Here is a 25,523-nt window from a genome sequence, read left to right as displayed (position 1 = left end):
TTCAGACCTTACAGTGGGCCAAATTCTTCCAGGTCCTTTTAACACTTCTGGCGGTCATGGCGCAAAATAAGAGAGTTGTTTTTGGAGCGGACAGTGAAGGGGGTAAAATAAATAACGTAGCCTACTACTTTGAGCTCGGTACACAGCAAGCAAGCGAGTATCCACTGTTAGCCAGGTCAGATAACGTTATCGTCGACAATGACGAGCATTTTCTTGTAAAACATACCTGGACTCCAACAAACAAAGCTTCAGATAGTTTTCTCTCCTCCGAGTTGCGCTCGAGCCACTAAGGTCAATAAGACCCGCAGACGTTAACGTTTAACCGACTAGTAAATACTAAACGGTTAATAAATTAGTAGGCGGTTAAAGGATTAAATCGCTACTTAATAATCGCTACATCCCTACTTCAGACTAACTAATAAAGTAATAAAGCCACTAGTAAACCAGTAGGCGGCGCCTGGCCTGCTGTTCAGTGAGTGGCCTGACTGCGGGCACACACACACATTTTTATTTTTTTATTTTTTGCAGGCCAGGCCACCGGGCATCGGCCCGACGTGCCCGATTATGCAGTCCCCGCCTGACTGTATGTGCATGTTTGCTGGTGTTCATAATGTACTTGTGCATGTTTGTGTGTGTGTTTGTGCACTTCACTATCTATCTATCCATCTCTATATATATATCTGTTCTTAATATCTAGCTAGCTAATGTCCAATTCTGGACACTGATCGCCCAATTATTTACACACAATTAGAAATACAATTAATCCGGGTCGTGCAGCGGTAGATTCCTTGCCTAACAACACAAGGGTCACAGGTTTGAGCCCTCGTGTTACCTCCGGCTTGGCACAATTGACCTACCGCTAAGCCATGCCGTGAACGCAGACGAGCCAATCACAGCGCGTGCAGCTCTACAATACACTCAGACATTCTCAGCTTAGTTCCATAGAGAAGCACTAGAAAACGTGAGTTTCCTCTGGTTTTATGGGGTTTTATACATTTATAAGTTGGAAAAAATGGTCAAACGATGTGCATGGGGGTAAATGCAACATTACGAGGTATCGTGGGAGGCCAGGCAATTGATAATATTAAACTAGTAAACGTAGATCCACTCACATCCACAATGTTGCTGCTGTTTTGGACTTAAATCTGCAATTGTGGTGACAGCGAGATGAGTCTTCTCCCTCATTTGCCTTCCGTGATCCAAAGGTATCATGAAATCATCATGGTATTCAGAAAGTTGGCAAAAGAAAATGCTGAATTATGCGAGTTTAAAGCCATTACGTTATGCGCGTTGGTTGAAGAGGAGGTGCATTGATTGATGTGATTATAACATTGTCAAACCCTAAAACAAGGGAATTAATCTCGTTCCCCAAATAAATGTGAGGTAGTCTAAAGATAAAACATGATGGAAAAAGTGGTCTGCTGTAGGCTATGCCTCTCCTGATCTGCTACACCCATGCATGTGTGCTGTTGTCTCGCTATGAAAAACATAGACACTATTAATTTAACGTTTCTTGATTATACAGAGGTAGGCCTACATGAAATAGTGAAATAGATTGCCAGGCGCCACTCTTCAATTCGGCATATATATAATCCACGGAGAGGTTACTCAAGTGAATAAAATGTCAATTCTGGATGTCAGTCGCCTGTTATCCCCACTGGTTATCTCGCTCTGTCTTCCTTCGTTAAAAGTGCATGTTTGGTTAAAGATTCACTAAGCCATTTCCACGCATTTCTTTTTATCGATAGCTTTAAATGTTGTACATTGCCCTCCATGGCATAGTGAAGTACTTTATGATGGCTTCTAGATGATATCAGGCCCAAAAAGTTGTTAAGAGCCTCTTGGGATATAACTTTGACAGTGACGGCTGCCATTTATTCTAGTCAGCATGCCTTGTGTTTGTCCGAGTGAGCACGGGGGGTGGGGCTTAGCGATAGGTCAATTGGCTGTGTCTGCAGTGCAGACTCTGCACCAAAAGAGCTGAAATCCCGGATTGGACACAGTTCTGCTACTGTAGCTCGCTAGCTATCTTTCTAATCTCTATCCTTTATTCTTATATCATGTTTGATTTCATGTGTACATCAATCTTTTATCTGTGCATGTTTCTCACACATGCCTTTCTGTGTGTGTGTGTGTGTGTGTGTGTGTGTGTGTGTGTGTGTGTGTGTGTGTGTGTGTGTGTGTGTGTGCCCCAGGCGAGTGGAGTGAGGCTCTGTACCCTCTCCTCACCACACTGACGGAGTGCGTGGCCATGATGAGCGACAAGGCCAAGTGTTCCATGGTGTTCCTCCTCATGCAGGACAGTGCCCCCACCATCGCCATGGACCTGACGCTGCAGTACCGCCGCGACGTCGTCTTCTGCCAGACGGTCAGCAGCACACACACACACACACACACACACACACACACACACCTCGTTGACTGTAAATAAAATATGGACATTATGAAAGGCCAAAAGTGAAGCCAAAACTTCTTGATCGCCCCCCTTGCTGCAGTATATGTCATAAGTCCCGCCTACTCTGTGTTAGTGGATGGGACATGAGCCAAACTAAACAATCAAAGTGCACGTCAAATAGATTTTTCCCAAAGATGCTTTCTATCATTTTAGGGAGTGCTTATCACGTTAATGTATGTTCAAGTGCAATTTTTTTTGATAAGTTTGTTTTTAATTAGTTATTTGACACATTGATATAGAAAGGGGTGATTGAAGGCTGTGAGAGCCACTCTGAAGCTATCACTGGCAGCTGCTCTGATGACAGCCCTGCGGACTTGTCTTCGGGAACTGCAAGTTACGTAGGAACATGGAGAGGAGATGTACATGTAACGTTAACGCTACTGTAATTTTCCATAACTGATATGACTACCATACCATTGCGTGGTTAGTTGTGTGAAATTGTTGTGTTTAAGGTCCCTAAAGTTATACTATGCAACACTTTCATAAAAAAACATTATATAGACTTATAATACAAAAGTTTCCCCTCAAACCCATCACTTCTGGCTCATTAACCTGCTTTTTCACACCATATTATATTTTTTATTGTTGTTTTATGTTCATTGTTAAGCACTTTGTATCGTTGGTTTTGATAAGTGCTATACAAATAATCTGTATTATTATTATTATTATTATTATTATTATTATTATTATTATTCTAATTATATGAATGAATTAATGAATTTATTTGACGTCTCATTAACACAGAAGGTATACATTCATAAACTCCAGGGGAGCTAAAAACAAAGTATACACAAAATTAAAAACCGTCAAGGATAACACAAGAAAGCCTAGGGCTTATTTCCATTGTGGTCCTAAGGCATGAAAGGCAAAATTTACAATGTTAGATTCCTACATTTTACAATGTAGCATTCATACTTACATAAAATAAAAAAACATACAACATAAAAATAAAAACATACTAAATGTATAGTAAGTACCTAATATAGACTCCGTGATCTAATAAATCAGTTAGTCCTAACAAGGTTCTAGTCCCCATGAGACCATTACCTAAATGCTATTTTTATTAAGGAGCCATTTCTTCAGCTCTCTTTTAAAGCTGGCTAACTCTGTAAAGTTTTGATTAGTTTAGGTAAACTGTTCTATTCTTTAGCTGCAGAGTATAAGAATGTTTCTTTCCCCATCAGGCTTTTAGTAGGGAATGAAATCAGTAGAGCTCCCTCTGGTGGAATAATGGTGTTGGTCCCTTATAGAGTTAAAATAATTACCGTACATAGATATTTCTGGACATCACCTTGGACAATTTTTCTCACCAGACAAAGTTTTAACAGAGAGACTCTGGCGTCGACTTGAGCCAGTTAACTCATTCATGGCCAGTTTAGGACTGCCAATATTTAGCACAGGCCAAAGATTTTCATAATTGTTGGTCATCTTTCAAGACCCACAGTAAATTATCTATTAGCACCAAAGTGATTTGCAATACCTCAAAATGAAGATGTACGTCTCTGGGTTCACCAGAAAAAAAAGTGAGCTTTTAGCATGTTCTGTACTCTACTTATAGCCATTTATATACACCCTGTTTTCACCAAAAAGGTCTCTCTGAGAAGAGAAATTGCAGAAAATTGCATTTTTGTAAAGGACACAATCTCAGGCAGAACTCGCTCTCAATTCTTTTATTTTGAACTGTATTGACATCAGACATGTAAATATTATTCGTTATGACACAAATGACAAAAATATATATATATATATATATATATATATATATACATGAAGTGCTTTTTTTACATTCAACAATACAGTTTACTCAGTGTGAGTGAGTGTGAATGTGTGTGTGTGTGCGCGGGGCCCATGTGTGTCTCTTTACATTAAATTACATTTCGTCATTTAGCAGACCTAAATGACCGTCCTGACCGTCCTGACCTCATTCTGAGATGTGGGCTCACAATCGGCTCCTCATCTGAAATAAAAGCAACATATCCTCAGTAAACTATATAATCACATTTAGTACAGAGACAGTGTAGTGTACTACTAGTGTCTCAGTAAACTATACGATCATAGAATGCAGAGATCAGTGTAGTCTCTCTCACACATTTAATATATTTATTTATGTTCACATTTTACAAGAGAAATTCTTGAACACAAATAGTGGTAGATGCACATACAAGCTCAGAATCTCATTGACATGTCTGATCTGTCTATGGATACAGGAAGCAGCGTCTCCTCCATATGTGGCGGCTGCCTATTATCACAGATATTGAGCAGAATTTTGCTAATGCTTTAGCTTTTGGCTTTGGAATTCCTGCCATCTGCAAACCCCTTACAACTAGTCTGTGGACGTTGCCAAGGCTTCCAAATATAAACACAAGTAGTTTGCACTTGTACCCGAGTTGTTCAATCTCATTTTTGAGAGGTTGGTATTTTAAAACCTTAGCAAGGAATGTCTCCTCCAGACTATAGTCAAACGTACAGCCTACTTCTAAGATGGTGACTTCTCTGCTTTCTTCGTCAACAACAACAACATCTGGTGTATTGGCTGTCACATTTGAAAAGATCTCAGTTTCATTATTGCATAGTATGAACATGTCAGATGAAACCCTTGTGTGAGTATAAACTTCAACAGAAGAAGGTGGGATGTATAGAAGCATGTCCTTAACCAGTAAGTCAACAATCCTGTCGTGTCTGGAAATATACATACCTTTGTATACATGGCAGCCATTCAGAATATGTGACAGTGACTCTATGGTTGGGGTGTTATGATGGTGCAGGCAATGAGGAGAAAATGTATTGGGGTACCACAGAGAGAGATTGAGTCTGGTTGGGAGGACCTGTAATCTGGCTTTAACTGCAAATGTAAGAATATCCTCATTAACTGCGTAGTTCTTGAATATTGTATGGGAAACTGTATGATCTGCAGTGGGAATACATGCTAGCTTTCCCTGTAACTTTAAACCGGTCCAGTGTTGTTGCTGCCTCTGTTGTTGCAGCCCTACCAGGTACCTGCGTGTGTTGGCTGGTGATACATGATGTTGAGTATCATTAACAGTTACCCTTACTGAAACTGTACAGTCAGATATAACATCCTCAGACACGATTACAGTGTCTGAGTCAGACTTCACCCAGTCCAGGGACACTCCAGTTCGCACACAAAGGTCATTGAGGTCGGGCCAGTCCGACGAGACCCCAAACCCAGCAGAGTGAGAGTCCATCTTGTTGTTGGGCTTCGACTGAAAAACAATGTCTCTGGTGGTGTGTGTATTCAGTCCGAACCACTTCCTCACCACGGAAACCACCTTGTTGTCCAGTTCCCGCAGTGTTTTGACCATGAGGTGGATGTTGGAGAAAAGATTTTGAATTCTCGACAGGGCCACCTGTCTGATGGCCTCCAACTTCATGAGCAGTGGGAGAGGTGAAACGTCGATCAGGTCCAGTCTGGTGGTGAATTCTGTGACCATATACTCCACCTGCTCCTTCCATTCACCTGCAACATTGAACTTGTGCCCGAGGTAGGTGTACGTCTCGTGCAGGTCGTACACACGGATTGGTACCGAGTTGATGGTGAACTCGGGATTTCTGTCTGTTTTGGACTTATACCAGCGGTTCCCGCCACTCCTTCTCTGGTACAGAACTGCACATTTAGATTGTTTTATCTCCAGACCGGACCAGTCCAGGAATGTGTCAGTTCTGGAGAGCATGTTCTTAATAACGCTCACCTCCCGAGAGGCCAGCTGCACATCATCTGCGTAGCCTTGTATGGGGTTGGGGGAAATCACATTAGGTGGGGCACAGTCACACAGCCACCTAATCCACTGGTTGATGGCGAGGACAAAATTGATGGCACTCCACGGACACCCGGTTTTAATGCCCACCTGGAGGGGGACGGGGTCTGTAAGTTGTTTCCCACAGATGACCTGAATGAAGGAAGAGCTGTAAACATCCTTGATAATGTCAATAAACACTTGAGGTAGCTGGATTTCCTCGAGGGTGTGAATCATGACATTATGGGTCAGGGTCCCAAAAGCGTCCCTGAAGTCCAGAAAGACAGAGTAGAATTTGCAGGATTCATGTTTGAAGTCATCAATCCCCGTTTTCAGACAAAACACGTGTTCGTTCATGCACTGTCTGTTAATGTATGCTTTCTGCTTGGGTGACAGGATGTTATTGTCCACTAGCCAGGGCAATACACGGGACAGGATACACTTCATGAACACTTTATAGGTGGTCGGTAGGAGAGAGATATCTCTCCAGGTGGATGGATCATCTGGTGTGTTATCTTTTTTGGGGATGCGATGAATCATTGCTCCTTTCCAGGACTCAGGGACTTTTTTATTTTCCAGGCAGACATTAAATATGGATGTTAATATTTCACATGTCTGTGGGGTCTTAAGGCTTTCATAACTAACACCATCTATGCCACATGCCTTGTTGTTAGGTAGGCTGCATAAGACAGTGTTTACTTCAGCCTGTGTGAAGTGTGAGGTGTCTGGGAAGTCACTAGGTTGAATTGGTGGCAGGCTACTCCAGGGTGTTAATGGGAGAGGGTCACTGATTGAAGTTCGGCTTTGACATTTATTTTCATAGTGGCGCTTCACGGCTGTGATGTCACTGGGACAGGGGGGAGTGTCCGGGTATTCACTGTTGTTTAGAATTATTTGGATCGCCTTTGATCTTCTATGCTGCCACAGAGAAGCAAGCTTAGTCCTGCTCACCTTTTTACTGCGGCGCTCCTGCGCTCTAATGCAGAGCTGGGGCTGTACTGTATTTCGGATGAAACACAGTTGTCCCTCGATCCAAACAGCAGCGGTGGATGACGTCATCGGCTCTGGGAGTGGCTGGTACAGAGGAAACTTTTTCAGTATCCGTGTTACATACTTCAGAAACGGGAACCCGAGCTGTTTTCCTCTTGAACTCACTGTTGTAAAAACGCCGTTCTTAAAGAATACTCCGTACAGTATCTTGATCAGACGTGTCCACTCTCCCGGGTCTCCAGAACACGCGAAATGCTTCTCTTGCCGTGGCCTGGTGTTGAGTCAGGCTCTGAAGGCTCTCTCGCTGTCCTGGAAGGCTACCCATAGCTGCGGAGACAGCGGGCGATGGTACGCGGAGTAGTCCGTGACAGGAGGCAGCGCGCCCGGCACGGCTGAGTCGGCATACTCCGGTAGTCGATAGACTCTCCCACTGAGCAACGCTTGTTTGAAAGCGAGTTTCAGTAGGGCGATCAACAACATGATTGAGACACTGAACTGATCTGATTGAGAGGGCAACTTCTGAACCAATCTTTTTGCCACTGAAGTAAAATATTAATTTAAGCTATTAGCTACTTCCAATTTGTTAGCCGTGACTTTATCATTTATGTTTAAGCTAATGGTGCTGCTTTTTGTCTTCGGTTTATTGCTGTAAACCAAAGTGTGGCAATATTGTGGCAGTGTGTTTATGTAGAAAGACGCTGTCCCCTGCTTGTATTTTTGGGCTTTAACATTGTTTTGGCAATGTCTCCTCTACGCCCAGACTCCTCTGGGCGTAGTCATGTTCAGAGTCCCACGTGGGGGCGTGTGGCACCCAGCCAATAACATCACTCAGTTCAGAGCAGCCCAACCGATAGCATGTCCCTAAGATGTTCTCAGAGGGATCAGCTCAGCACAACGAAGGCAGCGCGGACTAAGCAAGGAAATTGAGCTTCTTCCCAGAGCATTTTTCAAGCTTATATATCCATGGTTTGGAAGTACAGTATGTGTGTGTTTATTTGTGTTTTTATAACATAACCGCTGTGAAACCTTCAGAGTGAAAAAAGTTTAATCCCTGTGTTTCAACAGTTTTCAGGCGCTCTCTCTCCTCATAAACACAGCCTTGCTCGACCACATAAACACAGAACACAGCAAAACAATGTCCAACCCAGTGGGGAAGCTCTGCCCCTTTCCCAGGAAGAAGTCTTGTTTGAGCTGTAATTCCTCGAATGGCCACTTTAGGCAGGGCTCAGAAGTCCCGTCGTTCCTGTTAGAATGCCCCACTTTGTAACAGTAATTAGGCATCTTTACAGCCTAGGGCTTAACACGATTTTGGTCTATATACTGTAGCTAACTAACAATGTACCTGGCGTTGCCCGGGCTAAATAGACACAAAGCAATACAACTGCGTCTTTTGCTTGGCTGGAAATGACGGTGGTGTCCAGATGGCTTCCAGGATTATACAACCTGCCTTGATCATCCCCGGGTCCTAACCCACCGCCATGCAAATATTCAGCCCAATCCGACCTGCGGTGTGGGTGTAAGGTGGCTGCCAGGATTTTCCAGGACCTTCCAGGTGGTTCCAGGACTTGATGACCTGGCAATGACCTTCCCCGAATCATAACCCATCGTCATGCAAATCTTCAGCCCAATCCCACCTGGGGAGAGGGCGTGAGGTGTTTTCCAGGATTTTCCAGGTGGTTCCAGGACTTGATGACGTGCTCATGAGTTTTCCCGGATCAGAACCCCCCCGCTATGCAAAATTGCAGCCCAATCTGACCTGGGGTGTGTGTGAGGTGTTTTCCACTTGATGACGGGCCTATGACCTTCCCCTGATCATAACCCCGCTGTCGGGCAACATTTCAGGCCAATCCATCATGGTGTGTGGGCGTGAGGTGTTTTCCAGGACTTTCCAGGTGGTTGCAGGACTTGATGACATGTCCATTACCTTCCCCAGATCATTACCCCTGCCATGCAAAATTTCAGGCTAATTTCAAGCCAACTTCAACTTTATTGTGTAGATACAGCAGGGCTATAACTATTTTTCCAGGCAGGTTTCCTACAGTAACGCTACCTGTATAAACGTTGTTGTGAAAATGTTGTGATATAAAGCAGGTCTATAACTATGTTTTTCCAGTCGGGTTTCCTACCTGTATCACCGTAGTTGTGAAAACGTTGTGTATCTCATATAGTCGCATGTCGTCATTTGCGTGGAAGAACTTCAGGAGGGAATAGTTTGTTCCACTGCAGCATATTGACTGCTGCGCTGTGTGCAAAAAGGTGAAACAACTTCGCCTCTCGCCTTCATTACAGTGTTTGTGGGCGATCCAGAAGAAATGGCCGGAAACAGCTTTGACTCCCATTCAGTGGCGTTTGACATGGATGTAACTGACGTGCTGTGCACATAACAAACGTAGTCCACAGCTAACAGCTTGCTAACGTAGCTAACAGCTAGCGCCAATGTAGTGATCCAAATGGTACTGTAGCCGTCCTAACTGTAACGGTTCCACAATGTAATGTGTTGAAAATCACCAAAACCATTGTGGCGTGTAACTCCCGCAGATGTGGTGTGGTTCAGCTCTGGTTGAATCGCAATAATATGGGTGATATGGGCGACCTGTGAGAGGCAGTAATGGATTGCAATGCTGGAATGACGTAGAAGAAGAATGGAAGGATCCTCTTAAAGGGGCACCGTCACCGAATAGTTTTGAAAGTTTTGGCATTAAATGTAGTTTCCAGGATTTTCCAGGTGGTTGCAGGACTTTCCAACCTGCCTATGTCCTTCCCGGGATGATAACCCACCTCCATGCAAATTTTCAGCCCGATTGGACCGGCGGTGTGGATGTGTATAGACGACAGACACACAGAGGGACACACAGAGGGACAGACAACTTCTACTTTATTATGTAGATTTCACCTTTTCATAACAACTGCAGGGGGGTCATTTTTTATATAACTCGCCCATTTGGAGTAAAATAGACTATATAAAACGGGGTGATTGACAGGTCGCCTACCCAGTGATTGCACAGCTTGCCGATCACGGACCAATAGCAGGCGGAGCTGCGGCTCTGAGAAACCCCCATCTCACGTGAGCTGCGGAAGGACTCAACCCATTCCTTCCCACTCTGCTGACGAAAAATCAAGATGGTGACGCAATGAATCAACTCCAAACGGAAGACCAAAATGAATGGGATAGCTTTGTCCATATTTTTTAGGTCAGTGGTCCAACCAGGAAAATACACACAGGGGGCAGTGTCGCTCCACATAAACACACTGCCACAGTATTGCATGGGTCAGAAGTGATGTTTTTGAGGGGAAACCTTTCTATACGTCTATATAATGTTTTTTAATGAAATAGTTGCATAGTATACCTTTAAACAAGGTGTTCTGTACACCTGCTCCATGGATCAGGGTGCATATTAAAGAAAATATGTAATTTAATAGTTTAGTTTAAGTCAAAATGACCAAATCCTAAGCATCATCCCAGTCTCCCTCTCATCTTTTCAACATTTTTAATTGATGAAAGAAGGAAACTATGGAGTAAAAAATGGTGTCTACATGTATCGTAACTTATGATATTAAGCACACACAAAAAGGTTCTGTGATTTGGACAATATCATTCAGTGCTAATATGAATACAAATCAGACAGCGCTTCATTGATACCTTTAGCCTGTTCTATAAGACAAGTCCATATGATTATAGAGCTTAACACAGTCAGATGCACACAACAGCCTTTTACACATGAATGCACAGAAAGCCACAGTGGGTCTTCACTTACATAATGTCCTGAGCAGCCAGGCGCAGCGTGACTAAATATAAAAACCATGTTGATTTGTTATGCAGATGCCTTGTGCAGACCACAACACCATAGTGTTAGTTTTAGAGGATTTTAGTAAAATACCTATACCGTCCTCACAGATAATTATATTATTAATTAATACACAGGACAAGATGTTACTATCCCTTGTGCCAAAATCCGAGGAAAAACACATTTAGAAGCCCAATCCAGAATAAAACAAGCTAACAGGCTAACAAACTAATAAACAAGACACAAATCACCAGTTACCTACCCTAGCCAACAGCAGTATGAAGCATGTCATTGGGGTTTTCAAGTGGGCACCTTCCTTCACCGACGTTTCGTTAAGTTAGGCCCACGACACCTCAAGAAGGCTTAACGGTGTAATCCAGCGTCCTGGAAACACCCCCCTCCATGCTACCACCGCACAACTGCATATTACCTCACTATCTAAGCCTAGCTATGCAGGTCGATTCGGTATGACATTCCTGACTACACCACCACTGTCAATGATTCAGCCCTGTTGATGCGGACCGTTAATCATGACCACCAACAAACAATCCCTAACTACACCACCACTGTCAATGATTCAGCCCTGTTGATGCGGACCGTTAATCATGACCAACAAACAATCCCTAACTACACCACCACCGTCAATGATTCAGCCCTGTTGATGCGGACCGTTAATCATGACCAACAACAAACAATCCCTAACTACACCACCACTGTCAATGATTCAGCCCTGTTGATGCGGACCGTTAATCATGACCAACAACAAACAATCAATCTGACCTTAGCGAGCTCCCCAGCTAGCATGTTTCCTCCTTATCCACAGCCATTCACTTGCTCGTTCTGCTGCCTGAGACATGTTGCTAACCGCAAGTTTCAGGCTCCGTCCCCGAATGCCCAACTCAGTTAGTAAGGCAATAACGGACTTTGCCACAAAACCACGGCAGCCCACCTCTACAGGCCGCACTCGAGCCCTCCAACCACGCTGCTCTGCCTCTGCTGCCATTTCAGCATACCTAGCTTTCTTGCGCTCATAAGCCTCCTCAACTCGATCTTCCCACGGGACTGTGAGTTCGATAAAATAAACTCTCTTCTCTACCTCAGACCACAGTAACAAGTCCGGACGTAGCCGGGTGCTAACTATATATGCTGGGATGACTAGCTGTTCATTCAAGTCAACCCTCATTTCCCAGGCTCCACCTACACTTAGCTGCCCTAACTTGTGCCTGACCTTAATTGGTCTAATCTTTTCTCCCTCACGTACAAATTTGATCTGTCTATTCTCTTTGCTAGCAACTAGAGAATTTACTTCTAGCCGCTTTTCCTCAACTGCAGCTGCCAAACATTTCAACACCTGGTTGTGACGCCAGGTGTATCGCCCCTGGGAGAGACTGACCTTACACCCTGACAGTATATGCCTCAATGTACATACACTAGAACACAACGGGCAGGCACCATCCTCGCCCAACCACTGATTTAAGTTCTGGGGAGATGGCAGCACATCATAAGTAGCCCCTAGAATAAATCTAATTCTGCTGGCCTCCATGCTCCACAACTCTCTCCACTTCAACTTTCTCTTCTCTACACTCTCCCAGTTCACCCACTGTCCTTGCTTTATATATATATATATTTTTTTTATTTTTGTTTTGATTTGGTCATTGGTTTCATTTTGTTATTTGTGCATCTGATTGTACATAAGTGCACGCAACACACACACGCACAGACTCTCACACACGCACGTGCACGCACACACACACACACACACACACACACACACACACACATTCACACACATTTTTATATCTTTATTTGTGTTCACATTTAGACATGAATCCTTGAACACAAACAATAATAGATGCACAAACAATGAGAACATTTCAGAATGACAAATGTGTCTAGTCTGTCTATGGATAAAGGAAACAGCGCCTCCTCCAAATGTGGCGACTCCCAATTATTGCAGAAATGGAGCAGACTCTCATACTGTACGTGCGCACGCATGCACGCTAGGGGTGGGAATCACCAGATGCCCACGATACGATACTAAAACGATACTTGAGTCACGATACGATAGTATTGCGATATTGTGATATCGCCGAAATTGCGATCTATTGAATATTGCGATATGTTGTCTAATTCCTTTTCCTACCTTTTCCTTGACCTCACCGGAAGTAAAACATGCAGTGTTTTTATGCCTCCGCCGGCGATAGCCAGGCCGGAGGCATTATGGATCCGGGTTGTCCGTCCGTACGATGTTTGTTAACGCGATATCTGAGGAACGCCTGGACGGAATTTCATCAAATTTGCCTCAAACATCGACTTAGACTCAAGGATGATTTGATTAGATTTTGGTGGTCAAAGGTCAAAGTTCAAGGTCACTGTGACCTCTCGAACGCCATTTTCAAGCTTGTTAACGCGATATCTCAGGAATGCCTTGACGGAATTTAATCAAACTTGTCTCAAACATCGACTTGGACTCAAGGATGAACTGATTAGATTTTGGTGGTCAAAGGTCAAAGGTCAAGGTCACTGTGACCTCTCGAATTCCATTTTCAAGCTTGTTAACGCGATATCTCAGGAATGCCTTGACGGAATTTAATCAAACTTGTCTCAAACATCGACTTGGACTCAAGGATGAACTGATTACATTTTGGTGGTCAAAGGTCAAGGTCACTGTGACCTCTCAAACGCCATTTTCCAGCTTGTTAACGCGATATCTTACAAATGCCTTGGCGGACTTTCATCAAATTTGCCTCAAACATCGCCTTAGACTCAAGGATGATCTGATTAGACTTTGGTGGTCAAAGGTCAAGGTGAGCTCTCGAACGCCATTTTCAAGCTTGTTAACGCGATATCTCAGGAATGCCTTGACGGAATTTAATCAAACTTGTCTCAAACACCGACTTGGACTCAAGGATGAACTGATTACATTTTGGTGGTCAAAGTTCAAGGTCACTGTGACCTCTCACACACCCAATTTCCAAGCTCTGTAACGCAACATCACAGGAGCGCCTTGACGGAATCTCTTCCAATTTGCCTCAAATGGCGATTTGGACCCCAGAATGAACTAATGGCGGAGGCATAAGTCCGCCTTGCGGTCGTTCTAGTTTTGTTTTGTTTTGTTTTTGCCCAAAATGTAGGCTACATTATTAACACTTTGAGTGCCACGGCCCTTGGGCAAAAGGTTGCTGTACTGTGCCACATAGGCCGCAATGCATTTTAATATAGCCATATAATTTTTTGTGTTCCTCTTATATGGACAACCAATAGCCTCAATGAAACTTTGAACCCTTCTGTTTCATTTAAAAAAAAAACTGTGTTTATAAACCGTTCCATTTTGGAAATACACCCCTCTGAAAAAGAGTGTTTTCGACCGAAAAGAGCATGCTGAAATTAGTTTCTGAGATAATCACATCTTTATGTTAGAAAGGCGACAGAATGAAAACATAGCCCAACATCGAGCCTGCTGCTGCCTGAGTGTGTGTGTACTGTCAATGGTTGTATGCTGTTAGTGCCCTGCGTGCCCCACCCCCCTCCTCCTCCTCCTCCGTGGTGGGAGGAGTCGAGTGTCTCTGCTGCGGTTTGCTCTGAGTTTGATCTGCACTGAAAAGTCCGCTGCCTGCATCCCCCATTCCCCCCGCTTTTTTACAGCGTGTCCTCGGCTCCCAGCTGAGAATAATGTAACTTTTCAGAAAGACGCTGGTGTCGCCGTGTCGGCAACTAAATCATATGGATGGACTATCGCAGCGGACACGGATGGGGCTCAGTTGTGGCAGCAGATGACTGCTGTTCACAGGCACAGCTAACGTAACGTTATGCTTCAAGCATATCAATGCCGATTTCCGTTTCCTCATGACTTCTTCTCTCTTTTCTCCTGGCCTTTGTCTAATCGGGAGGGCACTGTCGCCACCTAAGGGTTCTGTAAAATAGGTTAGACACATTCAATAGCTCCCATATTGTAAGAGGCGATGTAAGAGGCTTAGATTGACATCCCCCCGTCAAAATATGAATTTGGAGTTATTGACGCCATTTGGCGTCGCTGGCAGCCTACGGTAAATTTCTCCTGACGCCATTTGGCGTCGCTGGCACTCAATGTGTTAAGCTTCTCTGGACTCAATACGCCACTGCAGGCGCGGACTGCAACATCGGGCGCTTCGGGCAGATGCCCGGTGGCCTGGCATGGCATGGCCTGCAAAAAAACAAAAACAAATTTAATATCGATACTTGGCGTCCAAATATCGATACAATATCGTCAGGCAAAATATCGCAATACTATGGTGTATCGATTTTTTCCCCCAACCCCTAATGCACGCACACACACAAACAAACAGACTATTTACAACCATAGAGGATGTAAATCTGGTGGTGTGTTTTGATGTAGGAATCTGTCTTTAAGTTGGAGAGAAACGGTTGTGAGTGTGTAACAGGCTGATCATGCGTTTTGCCAATGTTGAGTGTGTCTTTTACGCTGATGTTGATGTGTGTGTGTGTGTGTGTGTGTGTGTGTGTGTGTGTGTGTGTGTGTATGTGTTTTGCTGCAGCTCACCGCCCTCATCTGCGGCTTCATCATCAAACTGAGGAACTGTCTCCGTGACGACGGATTTCTCCGGCAGCTCTACACCATCGGCCTGCTGGCACAGTTCGAGTCCCTATTGAGCACCTACGGTACACACACATGCACACACACTCTATCTCTCTCTCTCTCTCTCTCTCTCTCACACACACACACACAGACACACACAAACAACCTGTGGCGCGCGCACCCACCACAGGTTCTTCCAATCAAACATAATCACCTTTACTGTATCTCTTCTTGCCTTGATGGAACCAACAATTACATAGTACTGTGTGGGGCTGGGCAATATATTGATATTATATCGGTATTGTGATATGAGTTTAGATATCGTCTTAGATTTTGAGTATTGTAATATGGTGATATGGCATAAGTGTTGTCGTTTCCTGGTTTTAAAGGCTGCATTATATTAAAGTGATGTCATTTTCTGAACTTACCAGACTGTTCTAGCTGTTCTATTATTGCCTTTTGCCTCGCCGGCTCAGCCCTATATAAAATAAAAGTGCTTGTGATGTCTCACATGTGGCTTTGACTTACAACTGAACTTGTGTGTGTGTGTGTGTGTGTGTGTGTGTGTGTGTGTGTGTGTGTGTGTGTGTGTGTGTGTGTGTGTGTGTGTGTGTGTGTGTGTGTGTGTGTGTGTGTGTGTGTGTGTGTGTGTGTGTGTGTGTGTGTGTGTGTGTTCCCAGGAGAGGAGCTGGCCATGTTGGAGGACATGAGTGTCGGCATCATGGATCTGCGCAACGTCACCTTTAAGGTAGCTGGGATGTGATATGAGATGATCCTTTCTGCATGTTGTATTCCACAAACACAATGTCACCTTTAAAGTGATAGTTTGTTTTGTTTGAAGTGGGGTCCTATGAGGTACTTGCATACAGTCAGTGTACTGGGTAAAGGACTCTGGACCCATCGCACAGGCACAGAGAGCTGTCTGCTGAGTGTGAAGGGGGCCATGAGCAAAACGTAAAGAAACAACCGAAAAAATACATAAAATGCTTCCATACTGCTCACCTGGTGTAATCCAAGTCTCCACAAGCCCTGAGATGCCAAGTTGTCTTGAAAAGATGTCATGTACAAATACAGACTGAACAACAAAAGAACAACATCAACAACAAAAGAAAAATATGGGATCAGTCCAATCAACTGACAATTCTAACACTCAGACCTATTCAACCAGAATGAAACCTTGAACCCCCCCCCCCCATATCATCTGTTGCCCATGGCAATTCTATGATGAAACCCATCCATCCTGGTCATAGTCTTGACGACGATAGATCAGATGATGGTTTTCCCCTGGAGTGTCCATGCAAATCTCAATTTACTGTTGCCAATGAGCATCTGAAAATCTTTTGACCCACTCTCCTCCCACTCCTCATGACGCTTGCATTTTCCAAAAGTATGCTGTAGGCAGAGAAAAACTTTAAACTGACCCTATAAATAGAAAATATATGAATGATATGAATGAAAATGCAAAAAGCAACAACACCTATGCATTCCAGCCTTAAAAATATATACAAAATAGCAGTAGTATGATTTATCCAGAGCAGCAGAACTTACCGAGACATTACATTAAGACAATTATAGATTTGTGCACTATGAAAACGTGGAGGGTTATTGTACTGTCTTCTTATTCTTATTGTACTGTAAACCACTGTATCCACATGTCTACAGTACGTGTTTTCTGTCCCTTTAAGGTCACCCAGGCGACGGGCAGCTCTGCCCCCGACATGCTGCCAGTCATCACGGGTAACCGGGACGGCTTCAACGTGCGCATCCCCCTGCCGGGAACCATGTTTGACGCGCTGCCCAGGGAGATCCAGAGCGGCATGCTGCTGAGGGTGCAGCCGGTGCACTTCAACGTCGGCATCAACGAACAGCAGACACTGGCTGAGAAGTGAGTGGGAGGGGAGGGGAGGGGCAGAATCATTCTTGCCTAGTGCAACTTGAAGGATGGGAGGAAGGTGGTGTTTTGTAAAAGATGGATGGAATGAGGGGGGAGACGAGGATGGTGATTTGGGGAAAAAATGGATGGATTGACGGATGGACTATAGGCCGTATAAAAATATGGACGTAGCCACCGTGACATCACCCATTAGTTTGTGGACTCCCGTTTTGAAGCCTTGAGTCTGGCACTTTGACCGTCGCCATCTTGTTGTTGTTTTTTGTAACCAGAAGCAGCTAGCACAAGACCAGGGGTTTCCCACAGAGCCGTAGCGCCGCCTGGTCCGTGTCACTGGACAGGTGACCTGTCAATCACACCCCAAAGCATAGTCAGCTTTATCGTCTAGTCTACAGTATTTTACTCTGAATTCGACCATATTTTCAATGAACATCATGCTGTATTGAAGAAAACTTGAAACTAGCGATTGATTTGAGACCATAAACTCATTAGGAAAGTGTTTACTGAGGTCATAAATCAAGTAGGAACATCTCTCCCATTGACTTCCATACAATCAGACTTCTTGGTGGAGTTGCCCCCTGCTGGCCATTAGAAATAATGCAGGTTTAAGGCACTTCCACGTTGGCTTCATTTTTCAGCCGTGGAGAGCTGGATGGATGGATGAGAGAAGGATGAGGATGGTGATTTAGAAAAGAAGGATGAATGTGTGATGGATCGAGGAGAGAAGAGAGGAGCAAAGATTTAATTAATGTGGGTGTGTGTGTGTGTGCGTGTGCGTGTGCGTGTGCGTGTGCGTGTGTGTGTGTGCGTGCGTGCGTGCGTGATTCAGGTTTGGAGACACGTCCCTCCAGGAGATCATTAACTTGGAGAGTCTGGCCAGGCTGAACTCATATTACGAGCAGTTCAAAGAAGTCCTGCCTGAGGACTGTAAGTATTAAAGCATATAGCCAGTTTGTTATCTCCACTTCCTAGTACCGTAAATTCCGGACTATAAGACGCACCGGTGTATAAGCCGCGGGACCAAAATTGACTATTTTTTTCTTCTATAAGCCGCACCGGACTATAAGCCGCGGGTGTTTTGATGTTTAATTACCATATGAAAGGGTTCGTGCACAGAGAGGAATGTCGGGAAAGCGATGGCTGTTTGGGGAAGCTCCCATTTATTAACATTTCAACAAAACAAAACAAAAGTCAGGTCACTAATCCCCAGACAAAATCACACAACAATAGGCTATATGTGCAGCAAACCTGTAACCAGAGAAGTCAAGTCACTAATGCTCGTCTTCCTCTTCTTCCTGCGTACTGAAACCACCAAAGTCCTCATCTTCAGTGTCGGAAACGAACAGGTTCAGGGTGGCTTCGTCAACCACTCTCCTCTCTCCTTCATTGTCACTCAAAACCAACGAACTCCTCTTCATCTATAGCTGTGTTTCCATTACAGTTTTTCGCAAAAGAATTGCGATATTTCTACAACTTCGACAATGTACAATTGCGACTTGTAGGCGTTTCCATTGAAGTTGCGTTTGAGTGATTCCCCGTTGCAGCAGCTGCCACAGTGATTACGCACGGGGATCTGCCCCATATCCCGTCCCCTGCATGCTCAAATCCAACCAATGGTCAATGGAAATCCCAACATGAAGTTACAATGCATATAAACGAGCCTGATTATCAATTCAAAAGAAAATGAGTCGCAAAATGTTGCTGGCTGCGTGAATGCAGTCAGCGCGACAGGCAGAGGAAAAAAGGTAGCCTAATAGCCTACAACTGGTCCGATTTAGAGATGGAGGGGGGAAAAGGCTGATTTGGTTCTATAATTGCACCTGAAACGTGTGCAATGTATTAGCCTACTCACAGTCACTGTATTCACTTCAGACAGCACCACCGCACCAGTGTGTGCTTTTCATCCTCTCATCTCGCCGCTGTGCCAAATGCGCGCACACAGGCAGCCTGCTGTCTGTCGAGCAAAGCTTTTTTTTGGTGAAATAATCCTCCAGGGCGCTTCTTGTTAACAGTCCGAGTGAGTGGCAGGTCGAACGTCAAAGGCACTTCATCCATATTTATGATCTGCTCCGGTTCGATGGAATATTCCTTGATCTTCCTTTGTGTGAATTCGCCGAAGTTTGTGATTTTCTCCTGGTAGTCGGGGGAGGGAGTTGATGGGCTTGTGGCCGTTTGCTTACCGTAATTACCATATGTAAGTGGTCACGCACAGAGGGGATTGTTGGGAAAGAGATGGCTGTTTGAGGAAGCTCCCATTTACCGTATTACCGTAACATTTCAACAAAACAACATAACACAACACCACCGTTGTTTATTTTTACAGTGCACACAGTGTCCGCGGTGTGGTGAAAAGAGGGCAAGAGAGGAAATTAAAACAGAAGTGGATTTATAGTTAGAAAGAGTGCTAAAAAAGAGTTTTTTTTTTTTTTTTTTTTTTTTTTTTCTGAAAAAATCCATAGATAAGACGCACCGTTATATAAGCCGCAGGGGCCAAAAAACGGGAAAAAAGCCGCGGCTTATAGTCCGGAATTTACGGTACTTGACTACACTTCACATTCAGGGTCATACATACATGTAGGCCTACACTGAGTCATATATCCGTCAGGGCAGGAAACTGCCTTTTTTGTCCTCCAGCTACAGTGAGATTTTGACCTTTACAAAAAAGGAGTAGCTGTGCGCACATCCAAACCGTAGTAGGCCCAGGTGCAGGACAAAAGTGTGATATATAAATGAAAAGATGGAATGTCCGCACACTGGTTGATGTTCCCAGGTTTATTTCAACCCTTTCAATAAATACAACGTTTCGACCGTATAGGTCTTCATCAGGCAAGAAAGATTTCTTGCCTGATGAAGACCTATACGGTCGAAACGTTGTATTTATTGAAAGGGTTGAAATAAACCTGGGAACATCAACCAGTGTGCGGACATTCCATCTTTTCATTTTGACCTTTACCCAGCCAAATGTAACTCACACGTCACCACTCTCTCCACAAACTTGCTGTTTGAACTTTGGTGGCACCAAGACGCCTGAAATCTGAGTTTGTTCAGAGTGAGAATGTAATCCAACCAATCCTTCACTGGTATGAACACCATAGAAGAATAGTGCACACAAGTCCACGATGCTTAGTTAAATTTACAGGAGCTGCCAAAATCTCTACTCTGGCAGGTTAACAGGTTTCCAAAACTCGGTCCAATAAACAAGATGTTTGCGAGTCCATGTACTTTTGTTTACAAGCCCTGGTTTGATGTAATTGAAAAGTGTGAACCTAAATGAACCAAACACAACAAAGTAAACTTTTCCAAAGAGCGATGTGTAGGTGTGATGGCACCCTAACAAAGAGCTATGTGTAGGTGTGATGGCACCCTAACAAAGAGCGATGTGTAGGTGTGATGGCACCCTAACAAAGAGCTATGTGTAGGTGTGATGGCACCCTAAGAATAGATCAGAACATCTGTCTGTAGCAGCAATAAACCAAGCCAATAAACTGGCAGAGTGCCAGAGTGCATGCTGAGGAGTCATGTTGCTGTTGTTGCACAAACACACATCTGCAAGAAGTATGTTTTTCATCAATACAATTTTGCTAATATTCTCCTTGATGTGCATGTATTTATGAAATTATTTGTTGGGTTTTTATCAGGTTGCAAAGGCTCTCTAACACATAAACCATGTATATTTAAAATTACAGTAAGAAAAACAGACTTGAAAGTTGTTGTCATTTTCTCTACATGTTTTACAACTTTTTATCCAATGTATACCAATAACAGAGCTGAAAGTAAAGGCTTTAAATAAGAGTAAAACTTGGAATGATGGTTAATTCTTTCCTCTTTCCTCTCAGGCCTGCCGAGGTCTCGTTCTCAGACCTGTCTCCCCGAGCTGCTGAGGTTTCTGGGGCAGAACGTCCACGCCAGGAAGAACAAGAACGTGGACATCCTCTGGCAGGCCGCCGAGGTACAGAGACTGCTTCGTCGTACTTAAATACCTCTCCATCTCAAGAAGTCATGTCATCTAGTTTGAGTCTTAAAACAGCTGCTGTTAAGGGACGTGGAGTGGCTTGTTTTCACTTGTTTCCATTGCAAATTAATAATTTCCCTGAATTATGTGAGATAATCTTGATTTATTCATTCAAGAAAAGTCATGACATTGAGCTGTCCAAGGCAAGAAAGAAAATCACAAAAGAAGCCAAGAACAAACGGTCTGGGAAAAATATGGAATTTTAAAAAGGAAACTGCATGAACCTTGCCAATCATCTCAAATATTCTGATATTTGTCACTGAGAACAATCTTCAGTGATATAACCTACTGTAGTTAGCAGGGGCAAGATGTCTATCTGCGGAAATCATATTGAACACCAGACAAAATCTTCAGAATAAATCAAGGTCTGGAAAAAGTTTGGGATTTTTAATTCAAAATGTCACAGGAACCCTGCAAAAGAGAAGAGCGACTAGAGACGTCCTATCGACCACTGATCTAAACACGTCTACCTCTCCTCTCAGATCTGTCGGCGGCTGAACGGCGTGCGTTTCACCAGCTGCAAAAGCGCCAAGGACCGCACGGCCATGTCGGTCACCCTGGAGCAGTGCCTGATCCTGCAGCACGAGCACGGCATGGCACCGCAGGTCTTCACGCAGGCCCTGGACTGTATGCGCAGGTAGGTGGCCCTCACTCCGCCTGAGTAAAAACACAAAAAGAAAAAGCCTGATTAAAATCTGACCTGGGCAAAAATGTATATTCAAACTTTGTTTCACCAGTGTTTTCATATGGAGACTGATGTCTTCTTCAAGTGAGCCCTGGTGAAGAAGTCAGGATACAAAACATTTGACGTGGAAAACGTTAACTATTCAAAATATTGTTGTTTACTTTCAAGGTTCTTACACCTATATAGAAAGTCTGGAAAAGAAAAACGACTGGCCAAGACATAAATGGGGAAATGTATAGAAGTTTGAAATGGAAGGCATGCCGAAATCTTGCACCGCTTTGCCCAGGTTTGGTTTTGAAAGTTATCCCATCACCTGTTTCCTCTGTGGAGACAGATCTGGAGCTGCCTCCATCTTGTTAAAGGGATCCTTCAATATTTTTTCAATGGATTCTTTTTCTTCACCAGACTCTTGTCACATTGTGGAGAAAAGGTACTACCTTTGTTGTCCTTGTTAGCACTGTAAGCATTCCTGATCTGCTCTTGTAGCAGCACTGCTTGCTTAAATCAATAATGCTAATGAAGACATTGTTGGCGAAAGCTGAGGTCAAATGTTGAAGCACCCCCCCTCCTCCTCCAAATGTGACAAGAATCTAGTGAAGAACCTAACTGGAATTCAAATGTGAAGATGCCCATAAAATCACACTGTAATGCTTGTTGGTCTGTCTGTTTGTCTCATGTCTGTCTGTCTGCCTGTCTATCTCTACAACAAGTGTATGTTGTCTGCGGCTAGCAGCCTCGTCTCGTCTGTCTGTAAATCCACAGCTAGCCTTCGCTGTTTGAGAGTCTGAGTTGCTAGCTAGCTGGCAGAGAATGCTCCCTTCTTTGTATCATCAGAGCACTTGACCCTCCACCATCGAATATTCTTTTTGTACATCCTCCATCCCTTCCTCCGTTTTCCTCTCCTCCTTCCATTTCCCAAAGCCCTCTGACCCTGCCTGCTGAGAGGAGAGAAAGAAAGGATCAGGTCAAAGGAATCAAGGAACTATTTTCTTACAAGTTGAGGGTTTCAGTGAAATGTGGACTTTTCAAGCTGGTTGCTGCTCACTCTGTATTTTGGATGAAGAGAGATAAAGGAATATTTGGCAGACCTGCTTGAAAAATTGACATTTTATCGGAAATTGCTGCTTGGTGGATCAGATGACGAAAGTAGGTTTGGATGCTAAGGATGAGGAAGACGTAAATCTGGTGAATTTCACCTTGCAGTTAAAAACGTCAAATTTATGTAGCCGGTTCCATAAGACAGTGTGTCCCAGAGTGCTTTGCAAACATGTTAAAAACAGTTCAGGGTGAAGTAGCAGGGAGCCAATAACAAACAGGAACTGACATCATAAACATCTCACACACACACACACACACGCACGCACGCACGCACGCACGCACGCACGCACGCACGCACGCACACACACACACACACACACACACACACACACACACACACACACACACATGTCCCTTTGAATAATGGTGGGCTAATTAGCACAAAAAAGTCACATTTTCAAGACAGATCCAGCAAAAAGCAAAGATCCAACAGAAATATCTATATAGAGATGATGTATCATGATAAAAATAAATAAATAAAATGATCCTGCTTTGTAATTTGTTTTTGTTTTTTGGATTGGGATTTTGCAGACATGAGGCCTGTACTACAAAGCAAGATTTAGGTTGATCCTGATAAGTTTTGGTTTAAACCTGGTTTAGCCGTACTACAAAGCAAGTTAACTTCTTACCGACATATATTTCCATAGCAACTTATGCTTCACACTTAACCTGGTCCGCAGCAGGTTAAGTTGCAAGGATAAGATTAGACCTTAAATACACCGCCCACGAACCAATCGAATCAGCAGTTTGGAAAAATGGCCAACCCCTTTCTGGACGAGTTTCCCATCGAGGAAGGAGCACGAATTGTAATGTTGAATTAATCAAGGACTAAAGCCTTGCACTTGTTGCAGGCTACATTTTAATTAAGTCCTACTTACCACTTTGGAATCTGTTTTTATATATTCATTTTTGTGCTCTCAAGTAGCCTAGATACGTTGTTTGACCCCGCTGATCGATTGCAGCTGAATAGTGAGTGGAGAAATATCACTAAACCGGCATAAAAAGGTTACATAAACGTCTCCAAAGCGCACGGTGCCGTGTGCGCAACGGAGCTGAGACTGACGTTGGGTTGGAATTGAAATGGTCATGCTAGAATAGCCTACTACATCTAAGCAATTTAATATGGGATCACCTGCACACAGGCGATCCCATATTAAGATGATTCATATCTAGGCTACTCCTGCATTTTGCAGCTGCAACTGTGTTGCTTTTGGCCTGTATGATGTGATTGAACTTCATATTTCCAGCATCATTATATGAAATATGGAGATATGCGACTCTGCTGACAATAGCCTATATATGTGACCACAAAATAGGCAATTTTTTATAAATGAAATCTATGCCCGCACGTACCGTGTCGATTCAGTTCACAAGCATTTTTTTATTTTATTATCATTCTTTTTTTTATTGATTAGCCTATAGGAATTATTCAATCAGTGCGACTAAACACATCATGAGATCATTATTATTCATTGAGCCTAAATGGTCTATACATTTTTGGATTTTGGACTGAGATAGATTACACATTGCTTCCACAAAAGACATGCCGGTTTTATTGAGTATATTGAGAGGGTGAATTGAGCTGCTGTAGATAGCCTACGAAACCGCTCTTCAAAGAAATTACTGGTGTGGATAAAAGTGGTCACTTTAGACAGTCATTCGGGAACAGTAATAACAGTAATAACGCAGATTTGTATTTGCGGTTTCATTCAATGAGGAAATAGGCGTGTCTGGCGCTGTAGGAGTTTTGGAGCAGTCCATATTGCACTGTGATTGGCAGTTGTTAAAAACCACGCCTCTTTTGCGGGCACGAGCTCATGTGCACGGGCATTTTCATGTGCACGAGCTCTCAGCTCGATTAGAAAAACCTGGTTCCACTAAACGAGTGGCAAACGAGGTTCGTAGTACAAGTTAACTACAATCGAGCTGATCTGGTTTAGACAAACCAGATCAAGGGACAGATCCTGGATCTTCTTATACAACATTCGTACTATAGGGCCATGGCGAGGATTGTTACTAGTATTTCCATTACCATTTCCGCACTATAAGCCGCACCGGAGTATAAGCCGCAGCAGCAAAATTGCCTGTTTGTTACATATATAAGCCGCACCGGACTATAAGCCGCAGGTGTTTTAATGTTTTTTTTTTTTTTTTTTTATTGTGTTTTAATGTTTAATTACCATATGTAAGGGTTCGTGCACAGAGGGGATTGTCGGGAAAGAGATGGCTGTTTGAGGAAGCTCCCATTTATTAACATTTCAACAAAACAACGTAAC

General features: G+C 43.6%; 1 protein-coding gene across 5 annotated transcripts in view; it reads left to right on the top strand.

Annotated features, from left to right (window-relative positions):
* LOC310773394 (inositol polyphosphate-4-phosphatase type I A-like) overlaps positions 1–25,523 on the top strand; it is a 130,568-nt gene that overhangs the window by 91,692 nt on the left and 13,353 nt on the right. For all 5 annotated transcript variants that reach the window (XM_083633265.1, XM_083633267.1, XM_083633266.1 and 2 more), the window contains 7 exons: positions 2,196–2,368; positions 15,521–15,644; positions 16,242–16,309; positions 17,247–17,446; positions 18,282–18,379; positions 21,289–21,401; positions 21,947–22,101. In XM_083633265.1, the coding sequence (XP_083489391.1) occupies positions 2,196–2,368; positions 15,521–15,644; positions 16,242–16,309; positions 17,247–17,446; positions 18,282–18,379; positions 21,289–21,401; positions 21,947–22,101 (931 nt within the window). The remainder of the gene's footprint in view (positions 1–2,195; positions 2,369–15,520; positions 15,645–16,241; positions 16,310–17,246; positions 17,447–18,281; positions 18,380–21,288; positions 21,402–21,946; positions 22,102–25,523) is intronic.

This window comes from Poromitra crassiceps (assembly GCF_964638095.1).
Source record: "Poromitra crassiceps genome assembly, chromosome: 3".
NCBI classification, from domain to species: domain Eukaryota; kingdom Metazoa; phylum Chordata; class Actinopteri; order Beryciformes; family Melamphaidae; genus Poromitra; species Poromitra crassiceps.
The sequence above is the reverse complement of the archived record's forward strand: the minus strand, read 5'-3'. Positions and strand labels throughout refer to the sequence as shown.